The sequence below is a fragment of the Heteronotia binoei genome, chromosome 21 (assembly GCF_032191835.1).
Source record: "Heteronotia binoei isolate CCM8104 ecotype False Entrance Well chromosome 21, APGP_CSIRO_Hbin_v1, whole genome shotgun sequence".
NCBI classification, from domain to species: Eukaryota; Metazoa; Chordata; class Lepidosauria; order Squamata; family Gekkonidae; genus Heteronotia; species Heteronotia binoei.
In genome coordinates this window covers 6,321,086-6,336,331 of record NC_083243.1, presented here as the reverse complement: position 1 = coordinate 6,336,331, position 15,246 = coordinate 6,321,086, and the positions used below count along the sequence as shown (strand labels likewise).

Here is a 15,246-nt window from a genome sequence, read left to right as displayed (position 1 = left end):
ATCTTGGGGAGTGGAGTGATTTCAGCTGCCAAATGCATCTGAAATCTGGGAGAACCGGGTTTGAGTCCCCACTCCTCCACTTGCAGCTGCTGGAATGGCCTTGGGTCAGCCAGAGCTCTCTTATCTGGGAGAACTGGGTTTGATTCCCCACTCCTCCACTTGCACCTGCTGGCATGGCCTTGGGTCAACCATAGCTCTGGCAGAGGTTGTCCTTGAAAGGGCAGCTTCTGTCAGGGCTCTCTCAGCCCCACCCACCTCACAGGGTTTCTGCTGCGGGCGGGGAGGAAGCCACTCTGAGAGGAAGGTGGAATATGAATCCAATGTCGTCGTCTTCTTCTTCTTCCTCCTCCTCCTCCTCCTCCTCCAAGCTATGGCTCTTCCTGCCTAACAGCGTTGTTCCACAGGTTGCACCAATTAACCTGCTATGCAAGGTGGGATTTGCAGTTCAGACTTGAGTAACATTAGAACACCAGCAGTTTACCTGTAGAGGTCAGATTCCAGGAGCGTCAGCTGCCGCGCAATCTCTATGGGGTGCAGCGTCATGAGGTCAAACGTCTCAAACTGGCGACTGATGTGCCACTCAATCGGGGGCGGGGGGCTCTCAAACGTGATGTTGTGGTTCACGCCGTTGGCATGAGCCTGTTTTTTCCTCCGGATAATCTTCGCGATGGACTCCACCCACTTTTTCATGGATTTGCCTGCAAGACAGCCAACAAGATTAAGGAGACCGTGCCAATGCTTTGCGTTTATTTTAAGCCCAGGTGCTAGGATATGGATATTCGTTTGATTCGCCGATGAAGGTAAAACAGCATGACACCGAATAAGCGTTCCACGGGTGCTGCTGTCGGATGACAAAAGTAGTAAAAGATGACATGAAGGAAACAAACCAACCAACCAAGTGAAAATAGCAGTTTCACTCGCAAAATGCCTGGGTGGGAATTCAGCTACACGCAGGACCATACAATTCTGTGGCAGCTATTCTGTGCTTCACCAGCAATTGCTAATCAGATTCCAATTCACTGCCACACAAGGTGGTGGCAAGTACAAGCATAGGCAGTTTCAAGAGGGGACTGGATCAACATCTGGAGCAGAGGTCCATCAGTGGCTATTAGCCACAGCGTACGGATGGAACTCTCTGTCTGGGGCTGTGATGCTCTGTATTCTTGGTGCTTGGGGGGGCAGCAGTGGGAGGGCTTCTAGTGTCCTGCCCCCACTGATGGACCTCCTGATGGCACCTGGGTTTTTTGGCCACTGTGTGACACAGAGTGTAGGACTGGATGGGCCATTGGCCTGATCCAACATGGCTTCTCTTATGTTCTTATGTGACACAGAGTGTTGGACTGGATGGGCCATTGGCCTGATCCGACATGGCTTCTCTTATGTTCTTATGTGACACAGAGTGTTGGGCTGGATGGGCCATTGGCCTGATCCAACATGGCTTCTCTTATGTTCTTATGTGACACAGAGTGTAGGACTAGATGGGCCATTGGCCTGATCCAACAGGGCTTCTCTTATGTTCTTATGTGACACAGAGTGTTGGACTGGATGGGCCATTGGCCTGATCCGACATGGCTTCTCTTATGTTCTTATGTGACACAGAGTGTTAGATTGGAGGGGCCATTGGCCTGATCTAACATGGCTTCTCTTCTGCTCTTATATTGGTATACAATACAGTAACGAACACCTAAAATGAAACCAGTTCATCATAAAATTGATTTGTAAGTACACAGATTATTAGCTCCACATCCCACATCGAAGTTCATATTTGCATCTTTGTGAACAGCAAGTGCTCATGTGCCTGACGGGAAAGACAAGGTATGTATTGTATACTACACTGTACAAATGGTTTTTCTACAAAGAAATAACATCTGGATAGGAAACAGTTGTGCATGATGACCAAGTCCTACGAAGAAAGGTTGAAGGAGCTGGGAATTGTTTAGCCTGGAGAGGAGGCTGCTGAGAGGTGATAGGATCACCATCTTCAAATCCTTGAAGGGCTGTCACCTAGAGGATGGTGTGGAATTGTTTTCTGTGGCCCCGGAAGGTAGGACCAGAACCAATGGGTTGAAATTAAATCAATAGTTTCCGACCTGATATTAGAAAGAACTTCCTGACAATGAAAGCAGCTTCTCAATGGAACAGACTTCCTCCTTGTGAGGTGGTGGGCTCTCCTTCCTTGGAGGTTTTTTAACAGAAGCTAGATGGCCATCTGACAGCAATGAAGATCCTGTGAATTTAGGGGGAGGTGTTTGTGAGTTTAGAGCAGTTCCTCAGGCCTCCTCCTTGGGAGGTGGTGGGCTCTCCTTCCTTGGAGATTTTAAAACACAGGCTAGATGGCCATCTGACAGCAATGAAGATCCTGTAAATTTAGAGGTAGGTATTTGTGGGTTTCCTGCATTGTGCGGGGGGGGGGGTGTTGGACTGGACGACCCTGGAGGTCCCTTCCAACTCTATGATTCTATGTGAAGTTGCTCTTCAAGTGCATGGGATTAACCGTGAAACTTGTTTGGAAGAGGCAAAGCTTGGAACTGAGACCGCATTCCTGCACCGCAGTGCTTTTGAGAAACAGAAAGCGCCAAAGGAAACTGACATCATGTCACTGGATTGTAACACTTGTAAATACCATTGTCTTGGGCCACAGCGGGAGTCAAAGAAGCCCAAGGAGAACGCTCGGAATTAAAAAATAATAATCCAGATGTGAGCAGTTGGGCAGATATTTACAAACCGGCTCAGGCACAGCACCTGAACTGAAAACTTAACTCAAATCGCATACCTTTTACGCCTGAAATGAATGTTTCCAGTCTATCCAGCAGCTCCTGGTCTCTCTCAAAATCATAAAAATGGTGCTCCACCCAGTGTCGAAACACATTTAATACCCTGCGAGAGAGAGAAAAGGGAATGAAGAAACACCACCATTTAGTTTTAATTAAGCCATGGGGTAAATTGGAAGGATAGTGCAACCAATGACACAGCTTGCAGGAGTAAGGAGAGCATTCCCAGATTTGCTTTTTTATAAAGGACAAGATTGTATAAGTCTCAATGTTCTCTCTCGTCCTGCCGATCCTCCAAGTAGCTCAGGGGAGCACTCTCTTGCCCAGGGGTCATTTTGTAGAAAAATAAGTGGTGAAGCTCATTAGCATAACTCATTAGCATATGACCCCCCCAACCCGATGCAAGAAAGGAGAGGCCCGGGCAAGCGAGGCCTGCTTGGGCTGGCTAGAGATCCAGCCAGTCTGAAGCAGGCCTTGTTCACCGGGGGCTCTTCTGGGCTGCTCCCCCACAGTCAGAAGGCCAGCAAGCCACCTGCCACCCAAAATCATATAAGAAGTGGAGAAAGGTGGTGTGGGCTTCTCCAGGGGTTAATGAAGGCTGCTGAGGGTGTGGCAAAGCCCCTGGTGGCTGGCTGCCTGCTCTCCTAATCCAGGGATTGTTATGCAGCTGCACCTATATTCAATGGACAAGGTAGGTGGGGAGGAGGAGGGGGAACCCTCGGAAAGGTTAAGGAGCTGCTGCTGTGAGCACCTGCTGAATCTGAGGCCTACTCTTGTCCCATTTTACCCTGGCACAGAAGTTAGGCAGAGGGAGAGAGGGGGGGGGAGAGGGGGAGGGAGAGGGGGAGAGATAGATCCCGGCCCACAACAAACCAGGGAGTTCCATGGCTGAGTGCTGTGTGTGACTTCCTCAAAATAACAGAGAAGTGTTAAACTCTGTTTTAACAAACTAAGACGCTCTCCAGAGACCAAAAAAGCACCTATGTCACTCATTTGCTGGACATATTCCAGGTATTTCTTTCTCCAGAGCTGCACTTCTTATGTTTTTTGAGTTGTTGATGGGTTATAAAGTTGCATTCACACATGCTAAATAACACAGTTTCAATCCACTTTCAATGCACTTTCTAACTGGATTTTACTATGTGAACTGGCAACATCCAGTCTGAAGTGGACTGAAAGGGCGTTGCTTAGTGAAAGTGGACTGAAAGGGCATTGCTTAGTGAAAGTGGACTGAAAGGGCGTTGCTTAGTGAAAGTGGACTGAAAGGGCATTGCTTAGTGAAAGTGGACTGAAAGGGCATTGCTTAGTGAAAGTGGACTGAAAGGGCGTTGCTTAGTGAAAGTGGACTGAAAGGGCATTGCTTAGTGAAAGTGGACTGAAAGGGCGTTGCTTAGTGAAAGTGGACTGAAAGGGCGTTGCTTAGTGAAAGTGGACTGAAAGGGCATTACTTAGTGAAAGTGGATTGAAAAGGCATTATTTAGCGTGTGTGATCACAGTCATAGTTTATAGCTGAGAAAACAGAGCATTTCTCTCTGGCGCTGCTTTCTCGGGAGGCGGACTGTCCCACCAAGACCTGAGTGAGGCTGTTAATGGCAGGGCTTTCTGGAGAACATTAATTCACAGGGTCCCCATGAGCAGGAAGTGACGGGACTCACACAACACACAATACTTTCTCCGCTATTCTGGGGCGAAGTGCATCCAACAAGGCCCAGGGCACACTGCATTTACTGTAGAGGAACTGATAAAAGGAAGTCCTTCTTCACCCAAAGAGTGATTAGCACGTGGAATTCACTGCCACAGGAGGTGGTGGCAGCTACAAGCATAGCCAGCTTTAAGAGGGGATTGGATAAAAATATGGAGCAGAGGTCCATCAGTGGCTGTTAGCCACAGCATATTATTGGATCTATCTGGGGCAGTGATGCTCTGTATTCTTGGTGCTTGGGAGGGGGGGGGGGGGCACAGTAGAGCGCTTCTAGCCCCATGATGGACCTCCTGATGGCACTTGGTTTTTTTGGCCCCTGTGTGACCCAGAGTGTTGGACTGGAGGGGCCACTGGCCTGATCCAACAGGGCTTCTCTTATGTTCTTATGTGACACAGAGTGTTGGACTGGAGGGGCCACTGGCCTGATCTAACAGGGCTTCTCTTATGTTCTTATGTGACACAGAGTGTAGGACTGGATGGGCCATTGGCCTGATCCAACATGGCTTCTCTTATGTTCTTATGTGTCACAGAGTGTAGGACTGGATGGGCCATTGGCCTGATCCTACATGGCTTCTCTTATGTTCTTATGTGACACAGAGTGTTGGACTGGATGGGTCATTGGCCTGATCCAACATGGCTTCTCTTATGTTCTTATGTGACACAGAGTGTAGGACTGGATGGGCCATTGGCCTGATCCAACATGGCTTCTCTTATGTTCTTATGTGTCACAGAGTGTAGGACTGGATGGGCCATTGGCCTGATCCAACATGGCTTCTCTTATGTTCTTATGTGTCACAGAGTGTTGGACTGGAGGGGCCTCTGGCCTGATCCAACAGGGCTTCTCTTATGTTCTTAGGATGAGCATTGCTTTTCCTGAGCCAATTCAGCCCAGCAACGCTCTTCCAAACTTCAGGACAAAAGTGGCAGAGACGTAAGAACTTAAGAAGAGTTCTGCTGGATCAGACCAGTGGGCCGCCTTTCTGTTTTACACGGTAGCCAGCCAGGTCCTCTGGGCAGCCAAAAACAGGGCATAAATGCTGAGGCCTTCCCCTGGCTCTGGGTTTCAGAGGATCAGTGCCTCTGAATACAGAGGCTCCCCTCAGACCAGCACAACCGCCTTCTTGAAACCACAAGGGCTCCACATTGGAAAAGCAGCAGGCTTCCCTCCGGTATTGAAACATCCACTTCCCTGTTTTGTTTTCCGATGGTTAAACCACTGAGTAAGAACTGTTCATTTGTGGACCCAGCTTCAGCTGAAAAATTCCTCCTTCCTCCAGCTCCCAAATTTATTTCATTTTTATTTACAACATGTATAACCTGCCTTTCTGCCCTCGCAAGGGCCACCAAGGTGGCTAATAATTTTAAACAAGAAGCAAACAGGGTGGTCACGCCACACTTCCCAAACATCCGCTGGTTCCTACACTGTTACTTTTGGACTCTTATTAACATTTAATATCAGCGTTAGCATTCTGCCGTGGTCAAAGCACTTCATCTAGATTTCTCTCGGTTGTTCTGACAACTGCCCTCATAAGGTAGGTCAATCGTAATGCTTTTGGGGCAGGGAGCCAAAAGAAGACGACGACGACATTGGATTTTTATTCCGCCCACCACTCAAGAATCACAGAACGGCTCACAATCTCCTTTATCTCCCTCCCCCACAACAGGCACCATGAGGTGGGTGGGGCTGAGAGAGCTCTCCCAGAAGCTGCCCTTTCAAGGACAGAGTCTCAGAGCGGCTCACAATCTCCTCTATCTTCTCCCCCCACAACAGACACCCTGTGAGGTGGGTGGGGCTGAGAGAGCTCTCCCAGAAGCTGCCCTTTCAAGGACAACTCCTGCCAGAGCTATGGCTGACCCAAGGCCATTGCAGCAGGTGCAAGTGGAGGAGTGGGGAATCAAACCCGGTTCTCCCAGATATGAGTCCGCACGCTTGACCACTACACCAAACTGGCTCTGACTGGCCAGAATGAGTCAATTTGCGCGCACATGGTCACCTTGGCAGTCCTTCTGAAGGTATTTTGAGAAAAATAAAGAATATAGAGGTGAACTTTGAATAAATAAATATGTGAACTGGTGACTTTGCATCTCATATTCTTAGCCCCTGTGCGAAAGCAGCCGCTCTTGGAATAAATGCCTGGCATTTTATATTCCCACCCAGGATGCTGATGCTTTCCAAGTTTCTTCCCAAGGAAGATGAACTTTGTGTTCTCGCATCGTTTTCATCCTAATGGCCCATCAAGAAGCCCATAAGAGAGACAGAAATGCAAACCTGAGTTGCACCGGCTGGACGTATTCCTTGCGAAATCTTTTCAGGTCTGCGCTGATTGGCTGGTCTCCTTTTTCTATTGCCAACTTGTCTGCTTCCGTTCGCTCAGGCTCTGGGATTTCAAACCTAACCAAAAGAAAACAAGATGCTGGAATGTAAATTGTAGATACAGAATATACAGATGGGAGAACTATATCAAGGCATGCTTTGGACCGCAAATGAAACAAACATTAAGGTGTCAGGATCGTACAGTAACTGGAGCCACATTTTACATTGCTGCTTCCATGGTGCTGAATTTTCTAAACCAGGGGTGGCCAAACTTAAGAACATAAAAGATGCCATGTTGGATCAGGCCAATGGCCCATCCAGTCCAACACTCTGTGTCACACATAAGAACATAAGAGAAGCCCTGTTGGATCAGGTCAATGGTCCATCCAGTCCAACACTCTGTGTCACATAAGAACATAAGAGAAGCCCTGTTAGAACAGGCCAATGGCCCATCCAGTCCAACACTCTGTGTCACATAAGAGAAGCCATGTTGGATCAGGCCAATGGCCCATCCAGTCCAACACTCTGTGTCACTTAAGAGAAGCCCTGTTGGATCAGGCCAATGGCCCCTCCAGTCCAACAATCTGTGTCACATAAGAACATAAGAGAAGCCCTGTTGGATCAGGCCAATGGCCCATCCAGTCCAACACTCTGTGTCACATAAGAACATAAGAGAAGCCCTGTTGGATCAGGCCAGTGGCCCCTCCAGTCCAACACTCTGTGTCACATAAGAACATAAGAGAAGCTTTGTTGGATCAGGCCAATGGCCCATCCAGTCCAACAATCTGTGTCACATAAGGACATAAGAGAAGCCCTGTTGGATCAGGCCAATGGCCCATCCAGTCCAACACTCTATGTCACATAAGAACATAATAATAATAATAATAACTTTTAATTTCTATCCCGCCCTCCCCGCCAAAGCAGGCTCAGGGCGGCTTACAACATAAAATACATTATACATCAGATTACATGAATTGCAAATAAAATCCAAGTTAAGACAAATTACAAGTTAAAATTTACAAATTACAATGGTGCTAAAACATTCGATCTTCAATAATTCCATAAAATTCAGTAACCAAGAGCAATTTTTTAGAGGCATTTCCTAGTTTATCATTGGTTGAAGGCTAGTTTATAGAGGTGGGTCTTACAGGCCCTGCGAAATTGTTCCAAACTCCGCAGGGCCCGCACCTCTTCCGGGAGTTGATTCCACAGCAGTGGAGCAGCAATAGAGAAGGCCCTATCTCGGGTGGCCTTCAATCTGGCCTCCCTTGGCCCAGGGACGGTCAGCTGGTTTTTTCCAGCTGACCGCAATGCTCTTTGGGGCTCATATGGGGAGAGACGGTCCTTCAGGTAGGCAGGTCCTCGGCCATATAGGGCTTTAAAGGTGATAACCAGCACCTTGTAACGAACTCGGTATCCCACTGGCAGCCAGTGCAGTCCGCGCAGCCCCGGCTGTATGTGCTCCCATCTTGGGAGTCCCAACAACAGCCTAGCCGCCGCGTTCTGCACCAGCTGCAGCCGCCGAGTTCGGCACAGGGGCAGCCCCATGTAGAGAGCGTTGCAGTAATCCAGTCTCGAGGTGACCGTAGCATGGATCACCGTTGCTAGGTCACGGCGCTCTAGGAAGGGGGCCAACTGCTTCGCCCGTCGGAGATGAAAGAACGCGGACTTGGCAGCGGCCGCTATCTGTGCCTCCATTGATAGTGAAGGCTCCAGAAGAACCCCCAAGCTCTTGACCCTATGTGCCGCTTTCAGCAGCATACCGTCAAAAATCGGCAAGGGGATTTCCCTTCCCAGGGCACCGCGACCCAAGCAAAGGACCTCTGTCTTCGTTGGATTCAACTTCAGCCCGCTCAGTCTGAGCCAACCTGCCACGGCTTGCAATGCTAGGTCCAGGCTTTCTGGGACGGAGTCAGGTCGGCCGTCCATTAATAGATAGAGCTGGGTGTCATCTGCATATTGATGGCACCCAAGCCCAAACCTCCGGGCAATCTGGGCAAGGGGGCGCATGTAGATGTTAAATAACATCGAAGAGAGAACTGCCCCTTGTGGCACCCCACACACTAGGGGGTGCCTCCGGGACAGCTCCCCCCCAATTGCCACCCTTTGTCCCCGTCCATCAAGGAAGGAGGAAAGCCACTGTAAAGCCAACCCCCTTATCCCTGTGTCGGCGAACCGGCGGGCCAGTAGCTGATGGTCGAACCTAAGAGAAGCACTGTTGGATCAGGCCAATGGCCCCTCCAGTCCAACAATCTGTGTCACATAAGAACATAAGAGAAGCCCTGTTGGATCAGGCCAATGGCCCATCCAGTCCAACACTCTGTGTCACATAAGAATATAAGAGAAGCTCTGTTGGATCAGGCCAATGGCCCCTCCAGTCCAACAATCTGTGTCACATAAGAACATAAGAGAAGCCCTGTTGGATCAGGCCAATGGCCCATCCAGTCCAACACTCTGTGTCACATAAGAATATAAGAGAAGCTCTGTTGGATCAGGCCAATGGCCCCTCCAGTCCAACAATCTGTGTCACATAAGAACATAAGAGAAGCCCTGTTGGATCAGGCCAATGGCCCATCCAGTCCAACACTCTGTGTCACACAGTGGCCAAAAAAACAAAAAAAATACACATATACACACTGTGGCTAATAGCCACTGATGGACTTCTGCTCCATATTTTTTCTAACCCCCTCTTGAAGGTGGCTATGCTTGTGGCCGCCACCATCTCCTGTGGCAGTGAATTCCACATGTTAATTACCCTTTGGGTGAAGAAGTACTTCCTTTTATCCGTTCTAACCCGACTGCTCAGCAATTTCATTGAATGCCCACGAGTTCTTGTATTGTGAGAAAGGGAGAAAAGTACTTCTTTCTCTACTCTCTCCATCCCATGCATTATCTTGTAAACCACTATCATGTCACCCCGCAGTCGACGTTTCTCCAAGCTAAAGAGTCCCAAGCGTTTCAACCTTTCTTCATAGGGAAAGCGTTCCAGCCCTTTAATCATTCTAGTTGCCCTTTTCTGGACTTTCTCCAATGCTATAATATCCTTTTTGAGGTGCGGCGGCCAGAACTGCACACAGTACTCCAAATGAGACCGCACCGTCGATTTATAACTTGCTTAACTTAAGAGTCACATGGAACAAACGTCAGCTGTTTGAGAGCCGCAAGACAGGAAGGAAGGAAGCAAGCAATCAAAGAAGACAGACAGGCAAATAGATGGGGAAGGTGGAGGTGGAAAGAAAGCAACTTTAAATGCATTCTCCAAGTCAAACAACTGGGCAGCGGAGAGCCACTCAATGTGTGAAAGACCGCACACGTGGCTCCCGAGCCACAGTTTGGCCACCCCTGTCCTAAACGATGAATATGATGACATTTATGAGTTCAATTCTAATTGTCACGTCCAGGGCCGGCCCTAGGATGAGCGGTGCCCTAGGCAGACTTTGTTAGTACTATGTAGCCTGCTGTGAAGCATGCTAGATCAAGAACTGTCAAAGTGACAGCTAATCACATGACAAGAGTCACGGGACTACTCAACCTGGATGATGCAAGAACTGGCAACATCTGGATCTGTCCAGAGGAGTCACCGTGACTCAGCAGTTTACCTGATTGGTGGGCCGTACTATATAAGCAGCAGAGTACCAGAATGATTTTTTCTCTCTATGTATATGGATTACTGGCGAAGAACTTTGCTACTCTGGACTGTATGTATGTGTATGTGTGTGTGTGTGTGTGTGTGTGTGTGTGTATATATATATATATAACTTCACTGTAAATATCTGTATAATACAGATATTAGGGGAGGGACGGTGGCTCAGTGGTAGAGCATCTGCTTGGGAAGTGGAAGGTCCCAGGTTCAATCCCTGGCATCTCCAAAAAAAGGGTGCAGGCAAATAGGTGTGAAAAACCTCAGCTTAAGACCCTGGAGAGCCGCTGCCAGTCTGAGAAGACAATACTGACTTTGATGGACCCAGGGTCTGATTCAGTATAAAGCAGCTTCATTAGGGGAGGGACGGTGGCTCAGTGGCAGAGCATCTGCTTGGGAAGTAGAAGGTCCCAGGTTCAATCCCCGGCATCTCCAACTCAAAAAGGTCCAGGCAAAGAGGTGTGAGAAACCTCAGCTTGAGACCCTGGAGAGCCGCTGCCAGTCTGAGAAGACAATACTGACTTTGATGGACCCAGGGTCTGATTCAGTATAAAGCAGCTTCATTAGGGGAGGGACGGTGGCTCAGTGGCAGAGCATCTGCTTGGGAAGTAGAAGGTCCCAGGTTCAATCCCCGGCATCTCCAACTCAAAAAGGTCCAGGCAAAGAGGTGTGAGAAACCTCAGCTTGAGACCCTGGAGAGCCGCTGCCAGTCTGAGAAGACAATACTGACTTTGATGGACCAAAGGTCTGATTCAGTATAAGGCAGATTCATATGTTCATATGTTCACGGTTTGTTATACTACCAAACTGGTGTGTTGGCTCTTCATATCGACGTTCCTGTCACTAAGGCAAGTTACTGCTTTGGTCTACCTGCGCTCAGCGCACGCTCCTGCCGTCCGACTTGCCACCTGCTGCCTCCCCTGGGCTGCCCCCTCCCATCTCCTTTTGCGCTCCAGCTCTCACAGGTGGCAAAATTTGGGCATTGCCTACAGCACTGGGCAGGGAGAGTACCCTCCCCAACCCGGCGCCCCAGGCGAATGCCTCATTTGCCTAGTGGGAGGGCTGCTCCTGGTTACGTCCAAGATACATATCAGTAAAAGGAATTCTCTATAGCAATAGTCGAAAGGGTGGGGTTTTTTTTTAATCTACCCAATAATCATGGTAGGCAAATGGTTTAATACCAAGTACAGATGAGAAGGTCTAGGGGAGTAAAACATTGTTTTCCCCTCTAAGGCCCTTTCCCAACCCCCCAAAAATCTGGAAATCTGTGGGGAACTATGAAAGTCTTTTCTTTTAGACGGAGTGGATTGGTTTCAAAGAGGAAGAGTTATTTAAAGGTTAGTAGTAGAAGAGGGTAATCAAGACGGTTAAGGAGTTGCAGCACTTTTCCTACAGGAAAAAGGCTGGAGAGACTGGAACTTTTCCATCTAGTGCATATGAAATCAGGATCTGGAAAGGCAGGCAGTAGTAACTCATTGAGAGAGAACTACTTCCAGTAGCCTTATTTTCTCACCGCATACACTGCTTTCTGTTTAGTCAAAACCATCGCCAGACCACAAAAATACCTAAAAGCTTAATTAAGCACGTAATGGACTCCGGAGAGCGCAAGCAAGTCGGAAACAGCCAAAGAATAGACCGAATCCAAACGAACGTGCCAAGCTTTAAATTTACTGCCCACAGCTTCAAAATTGGCTGGCCTCTCCTGCCGCAAATGCAACTCCATCACAAACACGGAAGGATCAATACTCACCGTTCTATCAACAGACCCAGGAGCTCTTGCGGCTTGCAGAAGGAACGGTACGTTGTCAGAAAAGTGCGTACAAAATTAGGATCTAGAGAAGGCAGACAGAAAGATTGTCAAGCATGAGATTTCTGAGTATTAAATTAGTAAGCATCTTGTATTCACACTTCCCTCCTTTCTTCCTGCTACCCCTCTTCTTTGAATAAAGATCTTTCTTTCTTCAAAGTTCCCCCACCTGCAGGCTCTCAAGGATGCAGGATATGCAAGTAATCTCCATATTGTAAGACAGAAGTGCCTCCCCCGAGTTCACATACATATCAGCAAATCAGGAATGTGTGAGAATCAAGGGGTGTTATTGTATCCATTGGGTAGTTGATAGTATGCTTTGAACCTTCTACGCAATTCAAAACTGTATGCTATGTTTTGAAGTTATCTGAAATCTGCCTTTGAAGTAGCCTTTAAGATGCTCTGTCTTCTAATGTTTTGTATCACTTCCAAGGTATCGTACCTTGGGCAAGTATTGGATTATCAATAAAGCAAGTCTTTGATTTAAACAATAGCTTGATTATTCGAAATACTAATGCTTGACAAAGATGAGGTTTAACAGGGTACCAAATTAGGAACTCTGAATGTGGTCACAGCCAGTGTTCCCTCTATGCTAGCATGAGTTGGCTCACAGATTTTTAGCCTCCGGCTCACGCCTTTTTGTCTGAGCTCAGGAAAAACGGGCCCACAACAAACTAATGTATGCAGCCGCTCCCAACTTCAACGCCAGTCACTCACAAAGTGGAATTTTTGCTCACAGGACTCCGCAGCTTAAGAGGGAACACTGGTCACAGCTAATCATTATTTCCTTCCCCCTGTCCAGCAGTGCAATGTTGATTCACCCATCGAGGAGGAAAGCAAAGATACCTGCATACATGTGGTACGTCAGCCTCTCGATCAGCTTCACCACCGTCCCGCCTTTGATCATGGGGATGCCGTTCCTGCTCTGGAGGTTGTCCTCGAAGACGATGTTCTCTTTGGAGTCTTCCACCGCGAAGCGGTAGAGGCTCGGGCTGGGCAGCCGCAAGGGCTGCTCGTTCTCTTCCTGCAGCAGCACCGCGTCCAGCATCCGGTCGAGGGTGCTGCGGTACTGGAGGGAGATCAGGGCGGCCATCCAGTTGCTCTTCTCTTCGGCGGACTTGGCGGCAAACACGACGGCGTTCTCGTCTTTGGAGACCAGCTCGAAGGCGTGCCTGTGTTCGCACGTGTCGTCCTTGTCGACGAGGTGGACCTTCCTCATGACGATTTTTTCCTTGAGCCGGTACTCGGTGTTGCTGTAGCCGGGGAGCCGGGACTGTCCGTGGTTAGCTTTGCAGCTGATCAGCAGGCCGTCGAAAAGAAAGATGTGCCGCTCGTGTTTGGCTCCCGCTTTCACCAGCGTCCCTTCCATTATGAATTCGTTGCAGCACTGGCCGATGTCTTTGCCTTCCCAGCCGTCTATGTTTTTCTGTATCTCGTTCATTTTTTTAATAGCCAGGTGCTTGCTTCTCACTTGGCGGTTGTAAAACCAAGAGACCTGCTCCCTAAAGCATACACATGTTATTAGGTTAGAATCGCTTCGATCGTGGTTAAAGAGGTTAGGGCTCTATAGCTTAGAGAACGGGTGGAAAAACTGTGGCTCAGGAAAGTCCAGAAAAGGGCAACTGGAATGATTAAAGGGTTGGAACAAAGGGTTTACAAAATTATGCATGGGACAGAGAAGGTGGAGAAAGAAGTCTATGAAGAAAGGTTAAAACGCTTGGGGCTCTTTAGCTTGGAGAAATGTCGACTGCGGGGTGACATGATAGAGGTTTACAAGATTATGCATGGGATGGAGAAAGTAGAGAAAGAAGTACTTTTCTCCCTTTCTCACAATACAAGAACTCGTGGGCATTCGATGAAATTGCTGAGCAGACAGGTTAAAATGGATAAAAGGAAGTACTTCTTCACCCAAAGGGTGATTAACATGTGGAATTCACTGCCACAGGAGGTGGTGGTGGCTACAAACATAGCCAGCTTCAAGAGGGGATTGGATAAAAATATGGAGCAGAGGTCCATCAGTGGCTATTAGCCACAGTGTGTGTGTTTGTGTGTATTGGCCACTGTGTGACACAGAGTGTTGGACTGGATGGGCCATTGGCCTGATCCAACATGACTTCTCTTATGTTCTTATGTGACACAGAGTGTTGGACTGGATGGGCCACTTGTTTGATCCAACATGGCTTCTCTTATGTTCTAATGTGACAGAGTGTTGGACTGGATGGGCCACTGGCTTGATCCAACATGGCTTCTCTTATGTTCTAATGTGACACAGAGTGTTGGACTGGATGGGCCACTGGCTTGATCCAACATGGCTTCTCTTATGTTCTAATGTGACACAGAGTGTTGGACTGGATGGGCCATTGACCTGATCCAACATGGCTTCTCTTATGTGACACAGAGTGTTGGACTGGATGGGCCATTGGCCTGATCCAACAGGGCTTCTCTTATGTTCTTCTGTGAAACAGAGTGTTGGATTGGATGGGCCACTGGCCTGATTCAACATGGCTTCTCTTATGTTCTTATGTGACCCAGAGTGTTGGACTGAATGGGCCACTGGCTTGACCAACATGGCTTCTCTTATGTTCTTCTGTGCTAATTGCAAGTGGAATATATATCATTCCACAGTGCATTTGCCCTGATTTGAAGATCTCACCCACCCACCCCCAGGTCCTTAAGTTAAGGATTTTTTTTTAAATGGAGAAGGTAACCATCAGCTGTATCCTGCCCAGATGAATGGGGATATTTCACACATGACAAATCAGCAGTTAAACCCTGGTTATGTTTTGCACGTGTCTGGCTTGAAGCTTCAGCCAACCCAGGTTCCTTTCGGTGATTCTGAAAATATTTTTAGGAGCACACCTGAAGAAGGCGTTCCATCAAGATGCCTCATTTGTGTTGTACTAAGTTCATTAAGCGGACAGGTTCAGATTTTGTGTTGTGTGAAACTGATTTAAGTTGGTAATAGGTAGCTTCTGATGATAAAATTAAACAGGAATGTTATGAAGAACAGAC

The 15,246-nt window shown here is 48.1% G+C and overlaps 1 protein-coding gene across 1 annotated transcript in view; it reads right to left on the bottom strand.

Moving 5' to 3' along the window:
* SOS2 (SOS Ras/Rho guanine nucleotide exchange factor 2) overlaps nt 1-15,246 on the bottom strand; it is an 84,206-nt gene that overhangs the window by 26,065 nt on the left and 42,895 nt on the right. The window contains exons 8-12 of the mRNA XM_060261403.1: nt 13,081-13,798; nt 12,178-12,259; nt 6,743-6,865; nt 2,774-2,877; nt 482-698 (exon numbers count right to left, since the gene is read on the bottom strand). Of these exons, the coding sequence (XP_060117386.1) occupies nt 482-698; nt 2,774-2,877; nt 6,743-6,865; nt 12,178-12,259; nt 13,081-13,798 (1,244 nt within the window). The remainder of the gene's footprint in view (nt 1-481; nt 699-2,773; nt 2,878-6,742; nt 6,866-12,177; nt 12,260-13,080; nt 13,799-15,246) is intronic.